General features: G+C 48.1%; 1 protein-coding gene across 3 annotated transcripts in view; it reads left to right on the top strand.

Annotated features, from left to right (window-relative positions):
* The first annotated feature begins 5123 nt into the window (after window positions 1-5123).
* SPEG (striated muscle enriched protein kinase) overlaps window positions 5124-15622 on the top strand; it is a 110251-nt gene continuing 99752 nt past the window's right edge. Inside the window, exon 1 of one of the 3 annotated variants that reach the window (XM_082237158.1) lies at window positions 5124-7081. In XM_082237158.1, the coding sequence (XP_082093284.1) occupies window positions 6658-7081 (424 nt within the window). In that variant the 5' untranslated portion in view covers window positions 5124-6657. Of the gene's footprint in view, window positions 7082-9383; window positions 9488-15622 lie in introns of those variants that run through there. The other 2 variants (XM_082237159.1, XM_082237163.1) reach the window with 2 other exon arrangements.

The raw sequence follows: 15622 nt of genomic DNA, 5'->3' as shown, positions 1-15622 counted from the left end.
CTTCCCTCCACTTAATATTGTCCGCTATGTACATGAACTAATATATATACTGACAGCTGTGTTGTCTTCTGGATTGCTAAGCACAAAATGTCCACTTTGTACCCAGGAATTCTACATCTCCCCTCCCAGTCCAATGTTGTGCACAAAGATGTACCACGGGCAATTGTCGGGTGAATTACACAACCACATTGGTACCCAAAGAAGAATTCTGAGTTCACACACTTGATATTTGCCTTCCCTGCTCTCTTTTGTTCTGCCCGGACGCTGAGGTCCAGCGCCGAGGGCCTTCTGGCGGTTCCCTCATTGCGAGAAGCAAAGCTACAGGGAAACAGGCAGAGGGCCTTTTCGGTAGTGGAGCCCGCCCTGTGGAACGCCCTCCCATCAGATGTCAAAACGATAAACAACTACCTGACATTCAGAAGACATCTGAAGGCAGCATCTCTTCAGGGAAGTTTTTAATGTGTGACATTTTAGTGGTTTTTTTGTTTCTATGGAAGCCGCCCAGAGTGGCTGGGGAAACCCAGCCAGATGGGCAGGGTACAAATAATAAATTATTATTATTATTATTATTTTGTTCTCTGAGTATGCCAGCTTTCCATGAATGAACTGCCCCACACCCTGGGGATTTTCACTAGCATCCGTTAAGAGGGCAATGGCTCTCTAGGGGTTCAGGCAAGGAGTTTCCCCCAGCCCTACTTGAGATGGGTAGAGATTGAGCCAGGGATGCAAAGCAGAAGATCCACCGCTGAGCGATGACCCTTCTTTGTCTGCAATGAGAGAAGTGTTGGGGAAATGCAATAGAAGTATGGAATGATACTGCTTTGGTGCAAAGTCAATTAACCTCCCCACAAACAAATCAGAGTGAATGCTAATTAAATAGCTAACATTTTCTAATATACCTGCAAGCAAATCAGAACGAACGCTCAGTAAACAGCTTGTCGGGAAGGGCTGATGTTCTGTGGATTCCCTGTAAACAAAAGGAATGAACCACAGAGAAAGGCTATAAAAGGTCCATCTGGCGACACCCTTAGGCACATTGATCTTTTATGCTGCTGCTTTTCTGTAAGAGAAGATTTGTCATTCTTCCCAGAATTGTTTATAAGATTAAACACACACACACACACACATTTATACTTCTATAATTCCGCACACTGCCTGCATGGGAGAATACTGGGTAATGACACAAACCTTTGTGTGCCTCACACTATGCATAGGTGTCTTCATTACAAGCATGTGTGGAAGTGTGGCTTCCTTTCAGAGTAATTGTATCATGTGAACCAGCACGTGGTTGATTGCTCAGGGCTAAAAAAGAATATCTGGCAGTTTTTCATCCATAATAGAATTGCACAGAAACAGAGAATTGCGGAGTTGGCAGGGTCCCTGAGAGTCATCAAGTCCACCCCCTGCAATCATAGGATCGCTTTATTAGCTAAGCTTCCTTCGCTGGTGCAATAACAGCCCCACCAAACACAAACTCTCATTAGCCCCGCATGTAAGCCCGTGATTTCTATCATCTTTATCTAATTTGCCAGAAGGCTCTTTTTCCTCATGTGGAATATCAGCTGCTCTCTGTTAAGAAAAAATAGGAGGGGCAGCTTTGCTCTTAGCATTTCTTGTGGGGGTGTTTGGCATTTTCTGAAGCACTGTTCAGTTTCACCAGGGTTCCCTGGGCCCCACATAGAACTCATCATTATATTTTTCCTTGCTCTCTCTCTTTTCATTTGCTACACCATCTTCAAAGGCTTAAAGCCCCTGAGATGTGCTCATTTCCTTGACAAGGCTCAATAACAACTTTATTATATAGCACCTTCTGAGTGTTCAAAGCCCTTCACATACATTAGCTCAGCAATCCTTACAAGCCTACAAGGTAGGGTCCTATTGTTGGCATCTGTCTGTCTCAAGAGACCATGGAAGAGTGAGCCATCAAGGGTAAAGTCAAACTGCTGGAGAGTTGCAGTGCCTGCTGTGGAGACCAATATAGGAGAGACATGTTTTATCGCAGGTAGGGTAGATGAAGGTTTTACTGCTACAGATGCACCAGGACATTTCTTCTTTCTGTGCTCTTCCCAGCAGTCCTTCCTCCTTTGACCACTGCTGTGGACACACAATCTGAGTGTCTCAAGGCGCTGTGGTTGTTGGAAGGGATGATGTCAGCCTTCATGCCATGTTTGCAGACATCTTTGTAAAGCAGAGTTGGTCTGCCAACTCAGCTCCCCGTAAAGCACTTCCTTGGAGATCCTGCCACCTTCCACTCTGTGGACATGACCAAGGCGGCATAAATGTCAATGAGACAGAAGTGTGAAAATGCTGGAAATGTGGGCTTGGGAGAGCACATCTTTGTTTGAGACTCTTGTCCTGCCTTAAAATTCCATTCATACCATAGTTCTTGTTACATTACAAGTGTTGTTACAATCCTGCCAAAGTTTTTAATTGTTTTCAGTGTTCTGCAAGGTAACTTATAAATTTTCCCTATTACTTGTTAAAGTTTTTGTTAGCCTACTGTACAAAAGTAAAATTCACCCTTTGCTTGTGGCCCTGCCCGCCACAGGTATGTGGCCCCCAGAAGGTTGCCCAGGTCAGAATGTGGCCCTTTGGCTGAGAAATGTTCCTCGCTCCTGCCCTCAATAGATTGCAGGCAGGGCTTTCACCCAGAACAGAGATGGGAAATCATTCCGCCCCTCCCCTCCAGCAAGTCTCTTTGGAAGAGACAAGGTTCTTTTGGGGCCCAAGCGAATAACTTTTAATTCAAAAGGAGTGCAACGTATTCAAAGGATCGGCTTGATCCAATGCAGCACATCCTTTCCCCTTCTTTCATGAGATCAGCTAAACTACCTGGCGCTCTACTTTGCAGTGAAAAAGGCAACTGATATCCAGCAGGTGGCAGCATAGTTCAACCCTTCCCCAGGCCTGGCACCAGGCTATGCAATAGTTCTCCACAATGGATTGAATCCCAGAGCAGGAGGGGCCTTATTTTGATCCTTTGCTTTCATTGCGTTTTATGATTGTTGATTATTGTTATCCATCAATTTCTCTCGGGCTGGTTTTTTACAATTATCCTACATAAGGCTGTGGGCTGCTCCTGGCTCCTCCACCTGTCAGAGCCTTCTGTAGCAAATCATGTAGCTGGAACCTACACTGATTTTACCACTCTGCCAATGTTCCTCCAGTGCAGAGTTTATCCTTCCTGTTTTCTTGGCCCTGGGCTCCCCAGATTTAGCAGATGTCCCCAAATCCTTGAGCCAGCACTATCTGGCTCTGTGCCTCCCCTATTCTGCCTCTCTCCCTGCCTCCTTTTTCTTGCACTCTCAGGTCTCTGATCTGGCTTCATCTGCCTGTGCGTCCATAACCTTCCTCTTCCTCCCTCCCCCCTCTCTTCCCATCCAACTTTACCAGCTCTTGCCAGCCTCCCTCTCTTAATTCATTATGTTTATGTCATGCCCTTCCTCCAAGGAGCTCATAGTGATGTGCATTGTTCTGCCCCCTCCAATTTAATCTGAACAAAAACCCTGGGAGGTAAACTAGGCTGAAAGATGACAGCTGCCCCAGGTGAGCATTATGGCCGAGTGGGGACTTGCGCGTTCTCTCCATTCCTTCTCCAACACCCTAATTCTTTTTTTATCTTCCCTGGCTGTGTTTCTTATTTCTCCTCTACCCCACCCACTCCACAAACACAAAACCAGTGCTATCTTCCTTTCTGCCTCCTGCTACAAGCCAGATCATATTACCTCCCACTTTCTTAGTGGTGTAGTAGTAAATGGTGCTGTGCAAGAGTCCTGAGTCATTTGTAAACCACCTTGTGATTTCTGGATAAACGGTGGTATAGATGTTTAATAAATAATAACAATATCAGTAATGATGAGGATGAGGATGATAATGACAGCCCCCTCCATAGTCACCTACATCCTCAAGAAGAACCCCAAAAGGCAGAGAGATGTGTTGATCAGTTATTATAGGTGTATATAATCACACACACACCACAAAGAGCAGCAGTACACAGCATGATGCTCAGTTTATTGGGATCAGCATGGTTGCACTCAAATGCAGTTTCCTAGGAGTAAGGAACCCAATAGTACTTATTTCTGACGGCAGAGGTTTAACTCTTAAAACATACTGAGCTTTGACAAAAAATTGTCAGCCGCAGCCAACTAAAATACAATTTTGCAAGGACAATATGTGTTACTGTTTAAACTTCTAGTGTGAAGAAGTAGGAACCCTATCTAAGAAAAGGAAGACCGTACCTAGCATCTAATTTTGTTCAGCATTCACTTTCTTCTTCTGTGCTAATCTGTTACAAAACTCTAACACCCTGTGTCCACCCATCATCCAGGCACTCTTACATCATTGTTCTTGGATTTTGAATAACTTTACAGACAGCTTTTGGAATATTTCAGTGATATCCCTTACAATATCAAATAAGAGTTTAAAGACAATGTGAATGATAAATTGTACTGTTTATATAGTATGTTCATTGGTATTTCAACTTAATTCACTGGGAGGCTCATAATAGATTGATAAAAACCATATTATTGATGTTATGTTATGTTGTTATGTTATAACATTGTGCAATAAAAAAATCAATATACAGGGAAGCGCAATCTATGGAATTAATGGGCAGAATTCAACATTGCACTGTGATGGACTTTCTCTCTGTGCAAGCATTGCAGCTTACAAGCTGGAACAATCATCTCACTCTTCTCCCTGTGCTTTGTTTGTGGGGTCCCCCTACCCCGCAGCCAATTTTGGGGAGCATGAGGGTGTGCAGGGGGAGAAGTGGGAAGCCCTGTTGCATGGGGCTCATTGGTTAGGGTTGCCATATTTCAAAAAGTTAAAATCAGGACACCCCAAAAATTGTTGAGCTTTTTTTTTTACAAAAGCACCAATTTTTTGATTGACTTGCCTATGATCCAGGACGTATGGCAAAATCCAGATGTATGGCAGCCCTACATTAGCTGAATCCCCCCATACCCAGTGTGGCTGGGGAAACCCAGTCAGATGGGCGGGGTATAAACAACAACAACAACAACAACAACAACAACAACAACACATATTGGAATGTATTTTAGAAATATTGGAAGCAGATTTAATGAATTTATATAAATTATTAAAGTAAGATTTTGGTGATTTGGGGGGGTATATGACTATGTCTAAATAGTAGTGGGTTATATAGATTAAGTAGAGTGCTATGCACACATGGTTAAGTAAGTGTGAAGTGTTATTAAATGTAGATATGGATTCTGCAGAGGATGTGAAAAAACTGTTACCAAAGGGTTTTCTATTTTGGGGAGTGGGGGTGGATAATGTTTTGAAAGATATGTACTCCAATATTCTTGTGGCCACTGGGCTACATGGGGAAAGGGCACTTCCAAATTGTCACTGTTTTGAGGGTGAGATCCCACCATATACCGGTAATCAGGTTGCACCATTAGAGTGAATGGGGAGCTCTTGCACCACAAGCCCATTTCCCCCAAAGATTGGACTTTTTTTACAGCAGGGAAAGTGGCTGGGGGAAATGCACTGGAACACGTGTGGGATCAAAAGCCAGTGATAGCCATCAACCTAGATGGCTTTAAAAGAAGAATAGACAAATTCAGGGAGGAAAGCGCTACTGAGGGCTGCCAGCCACTACAGCTATGTTGTGCTTCCACTAGTTTCCAAATGCTAGTTGCTGGAGACCACAGTGGAGGAGAGAGTGCTCCTGCGCTCGGATCCTGCTTGCACTTTCACCACAAACATCTGGTCGCCCACTGTGAGAACAGGAAGTTGGACCAGGTGGGTCACTGGTCTGATCCAGCCGGGCTCTGCTTCTGTTCTCAAATCAGGACAAACGCTCAAGGAGCAGGCTGGGCCTGGAAGCTCCCATTGTCTCCCCAGCCAGTCTTCCAGGTGTCCCCAGCACGGTTTGCGTAGGGACAGGTAAGGGAGGGCTGGGCCTGAGAAGCCCCCAAGGCCTTAATAGGGAAAGCCCCATCCTCCCATGTCTATCTTTGCGAGGAAAGCTAAGCCGCCCCAGTCATGCGCTCTGCTCTTCTCAGCTTGGGTCAAGGAATGTGACACATCAGATGGCAGCTGCTATTTGGGAGGAGGAGGAGCAGGGGGAGACGGGGGGGGGCATGTTGGAAACTGCATAGGGGCTGGGGACTCATTGGTCCTGGGCTCCACAGAAAAGAAAAAATAGGGGGATCCTTTGGGATAGGGGAGGCACCAAGTCTGCTAACAGGTAGGGAAAGTTTTAGGAGTTGTGGGTTGGGGAGAAGTGAGTGCTGGTGAGCAAACTCAGGAGGGCTGTCTCAGCCTGCACCAACCAGCCCCGCTCTCTTGAAGTGCTGGGATGGGCTGGCTGCAACCTGAGAGCATCCTAAAAATAACCCCCTGCCCGGCAGAGGAATGACCTTCTGGGACTTTGTCCGGCTGGGTGGGCAGGCACCTGGGGCTGCAGCGTCCATGCCCCCTGGCAGGTACCCAGCAGCCGGGGGTGGGAGGTCACATGCGCGCAGAGGGTGAACATCAAGCAAGGGGGACGGCTGCTTGGGGAGTGCTGCCAGGGCCCAGGTGGCCGGTGGGATTCCCAGCCTGCTAGAAGAGGGGCTTTTGTTATGGACTAGATCTGCAAGCCCAGGCAGTACTCGACGTGACAGGGTGTGCAGGCCCCACCGAGCCATGCAGAGATCTCAGGGGCAGAGCAACCTCCATCCGGCTGGGGGGACGGGACGGGGCTCAGGGAGAGCCCCCCCGAGCCCTGCCATCCCTCCCAAAAGAGCCAAAGTTGCGACGACTGAGAAGGGAAGCCCTGCTGCTGCTGCACCGGTCTTCCTGCAGGAGCTGACGGACACAATGGTCAGCATCGGCCACAGCATCCTGCTGAAGGTTGTGGTGGCAGGCAGCCCCCAGCCGCACCTGAGCTGGTACAAGGAGAAAGTGCCCATCGCATCCACCAAGGATCAGGACGGCCAAGAGGAGGAGTATGGCAGCCTCCGGATCTGCAGCTGCAAAGCAGCCGACGCCGGGGTCTACAAATGCACGGCCAAGAATGAACATGGCGAAGCGGTCAGCAGCGCCACCGTGACTGTCACAGATATGGAAGGTACGGGCAAAGTCAGAGGTGGTGGTGGCAGTGGGCAAAGGTGGTGGCAGTGGTCTCTGCACTGGCAGCAAGAAGCTTTCTGAAAGGATCGATGATTGCTGCTCTTCTCAGAGATGGGTGGCTCCAGGTCTTCAGGCCTGTTGAGGGTTGAACCACAGCTAGGGCTTCTCCCTCTTTCCAGCACAGCCCTAGAAGTGGTGAAATTATGCCTCAGACCATTTACAGAGTGAGTCAACACAGCCGTTTCCAAGGAATGCCTCGGGGATTAGTAGTGCAAGGGGTCCACTCTGGTTGTTGGCTCTTGGGCAGGCTTGAGCCCCTGCACCTCTTTAGAAGTGTATCAGAGGCATGGAACAGCCTTTGCTGCAGGTAGAGGCATTGCAGAAAGAATGGGGGCTTCCTGCAGGCCGTGTTGAGGACTTGTCACCCCGTAAGCATCTGGGCCTTTTCCCTTGGATAGAACTAGGCAAAGCAGTGCTGTAGCAGCAGCAGCTAGTACATAGATAGATAGATAGATAGATAGATAGATAGATAGATAGACAGACAGACAGACAGATATTAGGACTAAATTGGAAGCAGGAGCCCCAGAATCTGTGCACTCCCCATACTTTTTGTCATTGCTGGGGTGCAAATTAAACATAAGGAAGTAAGTGTCTCTGAGCACATACAGAGCAGCAATCCCTATTTACAGAAGGGCCGTAGCTCAGTGGAATTGCACTTGCTTTGCATGCATAAGGTATCTCCATGTAGGAAAGCCCAGCCTGAAATCCCGAAGAGCTGCTGCCAATCAGTGTAGACAATACTGAGCAAGATAGACCACTGGCCTGACTTGTTATAAAGCAGCTCCATGTCGTTCCTAATACCACAGCTTTCTCTTACATGTCTGCGATAAGGCTTCCCAGCAGCTCTGAATCTGGCTGCTGGTGGAATTTTGATGTTGAAATTAGGTAGCAGACCCCTGGAGGACCTATTAGGTTGCTTTGAAAGCTTGCAGGAGAATTCAGCTTGTGGTGCAGATAGTATCAAAGGCTGTGTTTTTAACTGCAACGCAAACCTGGCAAAGATAAGGGGCTCTAGACAGGCACATCCTTCCTACCCACTACGTGAGCACAGCAATCCGTAGCATCTGAAAGCTGAGTCCTTTCAGGAAATTAAAAATGCCTCACACTCTGCCGGCACCCTGCCATGTAGGTTGCTTCTGGCACCATCTTCTGAATCATCCTTCCCTCCCAGCATCCTCCATAAACTTAATATGATCTGTGGTTCTGCAGCGGCGCTGGGTGCGCAATAGAAGCTGAAGCTTACCAACCGAAGATTCCAGCTTGTGTCAGAGATAGGGGAAGGTGGTGGTTTGGGTTAAAGTGGGCCCACTGGGAAGGTGGCGGCAATACATAGGCCAGGACTGGCGTGTGCAGAGGCAATACATCCTGTTTTTGCATTGCAGTTCTGTGATCTCTGCTCAGATTTAGGGTTAAAGTTGGGCTTACTGGGTTGGAAAACTCAGAGAAAACACCCTTTCTCCTTTAACAGTATTAAGAGAGGCGTAGAAGGGAAAACACTGCTAGGTGTGGTTCGTTTTTCTGAGTCGGTGTCAAGGACAGGAGAGGCAGAGGAACAACCCTTTCTGGTTTGGCAACTCTACTGTTGATGTGTTAGGGAGGCCCCTGCCATCTTTGCAGCCTTGGGGTCCCCACATTCCTGAAAAAACCCATATTTGTGTTACAAACACATCTGGCGCCATCTCTGGGTTGTGTTCTCTGAGCATCATCCAAGCCACCAGAGAATCACATGGCAGCTGTTCCTCTTGGGAAATTGATGGCACTGGCACCTATTTTGTCAGGGAGGTGAAGGTCATAACCTGGATGGATACAGATACATCTGGGCCAGGGGAAAAACAACCCTGGCCCTAATATGACCCAAAAGTTTCACAGGGAATGTGTGGACGGGAGCCTTGTAAATTTACCACCACCCCATCCCTTGCCCTCTTCCACATTCAGCAAACTGCAGAGAAAACAAATATGTTCAAATCCTCAAGCTTTGTATAATTTAGACAGTCTGGGGAGGCCTACCTTCTTCCTGGGCCTCCTTTGTTAGACACAGGGCCAGAATGAGCATCTGGAACACTTGGGTAAATGCCAAGCTAAAAAGGCCATGGTAGGATCTGCCCATGCTGAGGCAGATGCCCCTTCAGCCCACTTGCTTGCCTATTTCCTCTGCTCTGAGCTTCCCTGAGTCTGGGAAGCCACCAGCCGTGTTAAACTGCTCAAAATGCACCAGTCCACTCCAAGGCATACGGGGAAATTCAATATGGCAAGGGATTCCTCAGAACCAGTTAGCTGCAGCTTAAGAAGCCGACTGACCAGGAGTGGGGATGATGGCACTCAACTTCGCAGCTGACCAGGATAGGTGAGTAGCAAATGTTTTGTAACAAGGCCTAACGATTTCGGTTCCAGAGATACTGGTAACAGAGAAAAAACATAGAGGAGTTCAGTCTTACCTGGTTGAGTCAGCCATTTTTCTTATGCTGAAGGGTTCCCCACTCACCACCATATAAGATGATGTGAGGCTAACCGAGCATAATGTTGCTTTCCTCCCTGTAAGAGGGAAGGATCGCACGGATTAGGCCTAAGGGTGGAAGGCCCATCTCTAATGTTACCTTATGTGCTTGGTGATGGAGGGTATGAAACCTTTTCCTCCATCACAGGGAGACAACTCCTGCCCACAATGTTGCTGCTCCTCTGGCTCCCACCCATTATGTTCATTTGTTTGTGAACTTGAATGCAGTGTGCAAGGAACAAATGAATGGTTCTTATGGGAAAGAACCTACAGCAGGGATGGGGAATCTGTCGTCCTCTAGACCCTGTGACTATAATTCCCATCAGTCCTAGTCAGTACAGCCAATGCCCAGGGTTAATGGGAATTGTAGGCTAACAGCCTCTTGGAGGGCTATAGATCCCCCCCCCCGTCACTGTTTCTCTTAACACAATGTAGGTTTGCAATGCAGATTTAAGGCTGCTCTGCTGCCACTGGAGGAAGGAATTTACTTTGCTTACAGGACAGCTGGGCACACTGCAGACCCCAGGGCTGGTGAGATTACGCCCACCCACCATCCACATCTGTACTGTACATACAATTTGGCATATAGGTGTTTGTTGTTGTTTGCAAATGCGTGTCATGGGCCTGTGCCCTGAATCTTTTAAATACCGCCTAGCAATGCCCCTGCTTTCAATGTTGCTTAGCAATTATCCCATTCAGGTGTTCTTTATGTGTAGAGAACCTACACACAGAGGAAGAAAGCAACAGGACTGCACTGCTGGCCTCAGCCCCAACATATTGCATGGCTCTGGCCATGCCCTCTGGATACTCGTGCATGGGCTGTCTGCATGGGGAAAGTTCTACATCGTAAGAAACCCTGTGCAGCCAGGGTCTCTGATCACGTGGGAGCCTATGTGTGAACAGCTGTTCGCACATAGACTTTCCCTAGGCAGGTGTCTGGACTTCCAAGACACATAGAAGGTGCCACATGGATGTTGGGCGTGAGGCCAGCAATGTCATCATGCTCTGACCTCCATGTATATGTTCCTGCATGCAGGCTTCCTATAGGCATCTGGTTGGCTACTGATCCGGCAGGGCTCTACTTAAGCGCGCACAATGTCTGAGGGGGGACAATAAAAAGCAAAAGTGTTGTTGCTGTTAGTATGTGGGTCAATTCAATTCCCACCTCATGCACAATCCTCCCAGGACTGGCCCCGGACATCTTGCCAATTGCAAGTTGCATGAGGTGGAGTGCATGAGGTGGAGGCGGTGCTGCCACTCAGCAGGACCAACTTGGGGTGAGGTGAGGTGGATTGATGGTGGTGGCAGGCATAAGTGTGCACACACCTGGACCCACAGCTGTCAACTTGGGACATGCCTACCCCTGCTGCTGCCCTGCCACATCCTGGTCCCAGCAAGCAGCATAGAATCATAGAACTGGAAGGGTCATCTTTTTCAATCCCCTGCAGTGCAGAAAGATTTTGCCCAACACGGGGTTCAAACCCACAACCCTGAGCTTCTCATGTTCTACCAGTTGAGCTATTCCAGTGGCCCATTCCATTTCATTACCACAAGCCAACGAGACTGGCAGCTTGATCTTACTTCAGTACTCACAGCACCCTCCCCTGCACCGCAGGGCATCAGGCAGGCAGTGGTGACTGCTGTCTATTGGGACTGATAAGGTGTAATGCAGGAGGCCAGCAGTAGGTGGAGCTAGAGCCAATGACAGGCAGAGCCACTTAATTCTGTTTTGGACTCCACCTGCTGATTTCTACAAGGGACAACCATAAGACCAAGGAAGAGGATGGCGATAGCCAGACCCCTGGACTGGTTGCAAGTAAACGCAGGCGAGTGTGAGCTCGATAAGGGCAGGCTGAGGTTGGTGGGGGCAGTTGCCATTTGACCTAATCATGGACCGGCTTCCCCTGGCACCAGGCTAGCTTTTGGGTGCAGGGCAGGACGCAAGGTACACACAGCTCCAGTACTTAAACTCTGCTCCCTGCCCTCAGCATCCACTGCTTGGGTAAACCACCCCACTTTGCCCACATCTGATCCTCAAAGTTAGAAGTTGCCCTTTCCTGCCTATTTTCCTTAAGAACAATCATTGTTCAGTGCAGAAGTAGTAATGTAGAACTAGGTGGTGTGGCGCAATGGGTCCATGCATCTGGCTATTAACCAGAAGGCTGGCAGTTCAGGCCCACCCAAGGATGGCTGTGGGCTGGCTGGATTCCAGCATTGCAGGGGGCTGGACCAAATAATGACCCTGAGAATCCCTTCCATGATTCTATGATACTAATCCAGGGCTTCTACTAAGAGTATCCCACGGTATTAGGTAGGGGTCTGGTTGGTACTGATAAAACAAGAGTCTTCTGGGGGTGGGGGGAATCCTACTGCTGATGTCAATTAGACCACCTTTATCCAAAATGTACAAGTTACCTTTCTGGATCAGAACCTTTTTCGTTCCTAACCATGACCAGCCAGATGCTATGGATTGTAATAGTCTGAGGAAGAAGAGGATGGACATCTCATTTTGTTTATGCCACCAACCCCACCCCATTTTCAACCCAGAGGCAGGATCCAAGCATGAGGAGGAAAGAAGCACTTTATTGGGGATCAGAGATCCAGGGGACCCCAGCTCAGGTTGCCGGGAAGCTGAAGCTAAATTGTAGATAACGCTTGGCAATGTTTGTGCAAGCTGATTTCCCTGTAGCTGTGCACCTACTGTCCAGATCTTTTGGGGTTTTTACTGGAGCCAATCAAAAGCAGTGCTTGAGCAAAACAAGTAATATTCTGAACAGTGAGTCATGGCCCCATCTCTTCTTTAGAACCGAGTGTGTGCTTGTGCAGTTAAACTAGGAATTCTCATTTGAGAGACAGAGAGATCTGTGCCCTGTGTGAAATGCTCTCCCAGGGACTCCCAGTCCCAGAATTTCTTGTTTATTGTCAGAAGGAAGGGGTAGCAGAAAGGAAAGACCAACAGCTAACATGATCAGGGACTACATTGGTCACATTCGCACTGTACAGTTAAAGTACATTTAGGGACACTGATAATTCCACATTTGAAGTGATATAATTAAGCTTCATCATGATTTGGGCTGGGTGGGAGATAAGTTTTCATCTAATCTGCCTGCTTGAAAACCTCCCACAAAATACTGACAGTCTGGAGGCAGCCCCTGTTTTCCCAAAACACAATGCCTCCCCCCAATGCAATTGTTCTGCAGTACAGTGGGGTAGAAGAAGAAAATTATCTGATGGCCACCATGTGCTTTTTACCCAGAATGCCACAGAATGACAAAACACTTGGGCCATCACGATTTGGGAAAATTGCTATGGTGGCTGCCATTGTAGGTGCAGAAACAAAGGTACTCTTGGGCCTCAGCTGGCATCATTTGCTGTGACGTGGTGTCTCCAGGTGGAGAGAGATGATGGCTTAGGGAGACATAGGAAGCTGCCTTCGACCAGGGCAGGCTATTTGTCCACCCAGCCTGTCTATGTCTGATAATGACTCAGGGTCTCAGATGGAGGCCCTTCCACCACTACCTACCCCCTGATCCTTTCCAATGGCGATGACAGGGCCTGGACCTAGGACCTTCTGCATGCAAACCAGGTGTCCTGCCATGGAGCTGTGAGGCCACATAAACAAGATCACTGCCTGCGCTGAAATTCAAGCCATGGCCTGCTTGGCTCCAGCTGACACTCCTCACCACACTGCTACGCCACCTCTATTCAACGTGGCCAATACCTTATTGGAGTTTTCAGCCAAAGTCCCTCTCTGGAGCCTGGTTTTAATTTTTATTTTAAGCCAGCCCTTTGTGTCCTTGCTATGTGCACCCTTCTCCTTCGGCCCCTTCCCTTTGGCAGCCGTCAACAGTGCTCTCATTCCATCGCCCTTCACTCTCCTCCTCCTGCAGCCTTTCCGCACTAACTCCTCATTTGCCAAGGACTCACCTGGTCCTTTTCATCTCTCTCTCTCTCTCTCTCTTTCTGACTTGGTGCCCAGCCTTTTTGTATCCATGCTGCAGTGCCATCCTTGGGGACAAACCTTGCAAGAACACCTAGTCCTGTGCTCTGCTCTGCCTTGCCAACCTTCACAGGTGCTGACTTCAGGGCTGATTAGCTTAACAAGGGAAGCAGGGAGGGGTTGGCATGCTGGCACAACTGTCCCCTTCATAATTATGGGATTGAGGACCCATACGTGGGACAAGACAGCATCATGGCTCTGCAGGAGCAGAGAAGAAAACGTAGCAGCGAGCAACATTGCTGGTGAGGCTCAGAGTTTCTGTGCCAGGTGATGATTGATCTCCTGGTACCTTTGCCATTGTCCTACGTAGTTATACTGGGTGGGTGGAGATCCCACATCTGAGATAGTTACTCTTTTATGGAGGGTGACATGGGGACCTGAATTTTTCAGGTGTCAGCACTGGGACAGCATTTTTTGGGAGCACAGCATCATAGGCAAGTCATTTGCCTGCCTCAAGAGGCTCTACGGAAAGAAGAGGTTTGAAACTGGACAGCTGCCAGGCTGTGGACCACAGCCAGCACAATAAACTGTGCAGGTATTTGCCTGGAAGCAAAGGATCAAAACCACAGTGCTTTAACAAACCCGTATGCACGTTTGCAAATGCATACATATCTATGCACTTGTATTTTCTGGCTAGCCATCTTTATTTGTTCAAATGTACATGTGAAAACAGGGGCAGAAGGGCAGAAAAGGGGCCTTAGGTTGCATTAGAACAGGTGCCAAGTTCTCATTTGGAAAAAAGTGCCTCTGCCTTTCAGTGTTCTGAGGCACCAAAACAGGATGCAGCTGCAGGGCCTTCTGCCCTTTCCCCTCCGCAATCCACATTGCCTATGCCCTGCTCTTCCCTTTCTTGATGTGAGGTAGAGTGTGACTAGGTTTCTCATGCTTTCCCTTTAAAGCAAATGTGTATGTACAGGGTATGTACACACGCACACATGCATAGTCTGACTGGAGCAGTTTTAATGCTCCCCCTCCCACTGTTTCCCCAGCCTAATGACTCCTCAAAACCCGTAATTGACTCTACAGGGTGGGGGAGGCACCCAACTGACCAGGGATTGCTGTAGCAGATTTTCTACATTGGCAGGGGTTGGATCTTTGATGTCCCTGCCAACTCCATGATTCCATCATACAGGTACTTGCCTTGTTTCCTTCTGTAGAAGGGAAGGGGGTGAGGTACATATGGGAAATAAGACAAGGGAAGAGCTTAAAGATCCCCACCACTGCGCTGATTGAAAACAGTCCCCCACCAAGCTGTTTTAAAGAGGGTGTGTGTGGAGTGGGAGATCCAATTTCAGATCCTTCTCGGGGAATCCTCTGAGAGGTACCATGGTTGGCACCTGTCTCAAGCATCTTAAGGCAAGTTTTCTGGTCAATTGGAAACTGGTTTGAAGAAAAAGTGCTTTGAGCTAAAGGATTCATAGGGCTTGTGGCTAAGGTCTTGTAAGTGCGGTTTCGCAAACTAGCAGTCGGAGTACAATGGAGGCAAAGAAATATTAACATGCTCTCAAAAAGGAGGAGAAGAAGCTGGATCTTCAGAGAGTTGGGCCAAGGCATTTGCTGAAAAGATGAGACAAGGGGCTCACCCACACATTTGCTTGACCCATATTTTGACTGTATTGTGTATTGATCACTTCTCCCAGCTTGGAGCGCGTTTCTCGTTGTTCTGAAGCTATGCGTTGTGAAAATCCAATCTTGCCCGCTGAAGTGGATCTTATCAGATGCATAGAAAATCTGAAGATTTTGCTTAACTGAGCTTCAGTTCAGCAGCTAAGATAGGATTTTAACAAGGAACAGCTGTGGAGGAATGAGAAAGCTTTTATACCTGGGAGAATTGATCAGTACACAAGATGGTCAATATATGGGTCAAGTGATAGTGTGAATAAGTCAGATCATAAGGGGAGGGGGGAGAGAAATAAGAGTATCATATAGTGAATGTGAGGCTAGAATGGCTAAGGAGTGAAGTCTATAAGGTGCAAGAAGTCTGC

The sequence above is a fragment of the Podarcis vaucheri genome (genome assembly GCF_965113315.1).
Source record: "Podarcis vaucheri genome assembly, chromosome: 1".
NCBI classification, from domain to species: domain Eukaryota; kingdom Metazoa; phylum Chordata; class Lepidosauria; order Squamata; family Lacertidae; genus Podarcis; species Podarcis vaucheri.
The sequence above is the reverse complement of the archived record's forward strand: the minus strand, read 5'-3'. Positions and strand labels throughout refer to the sequence as shown.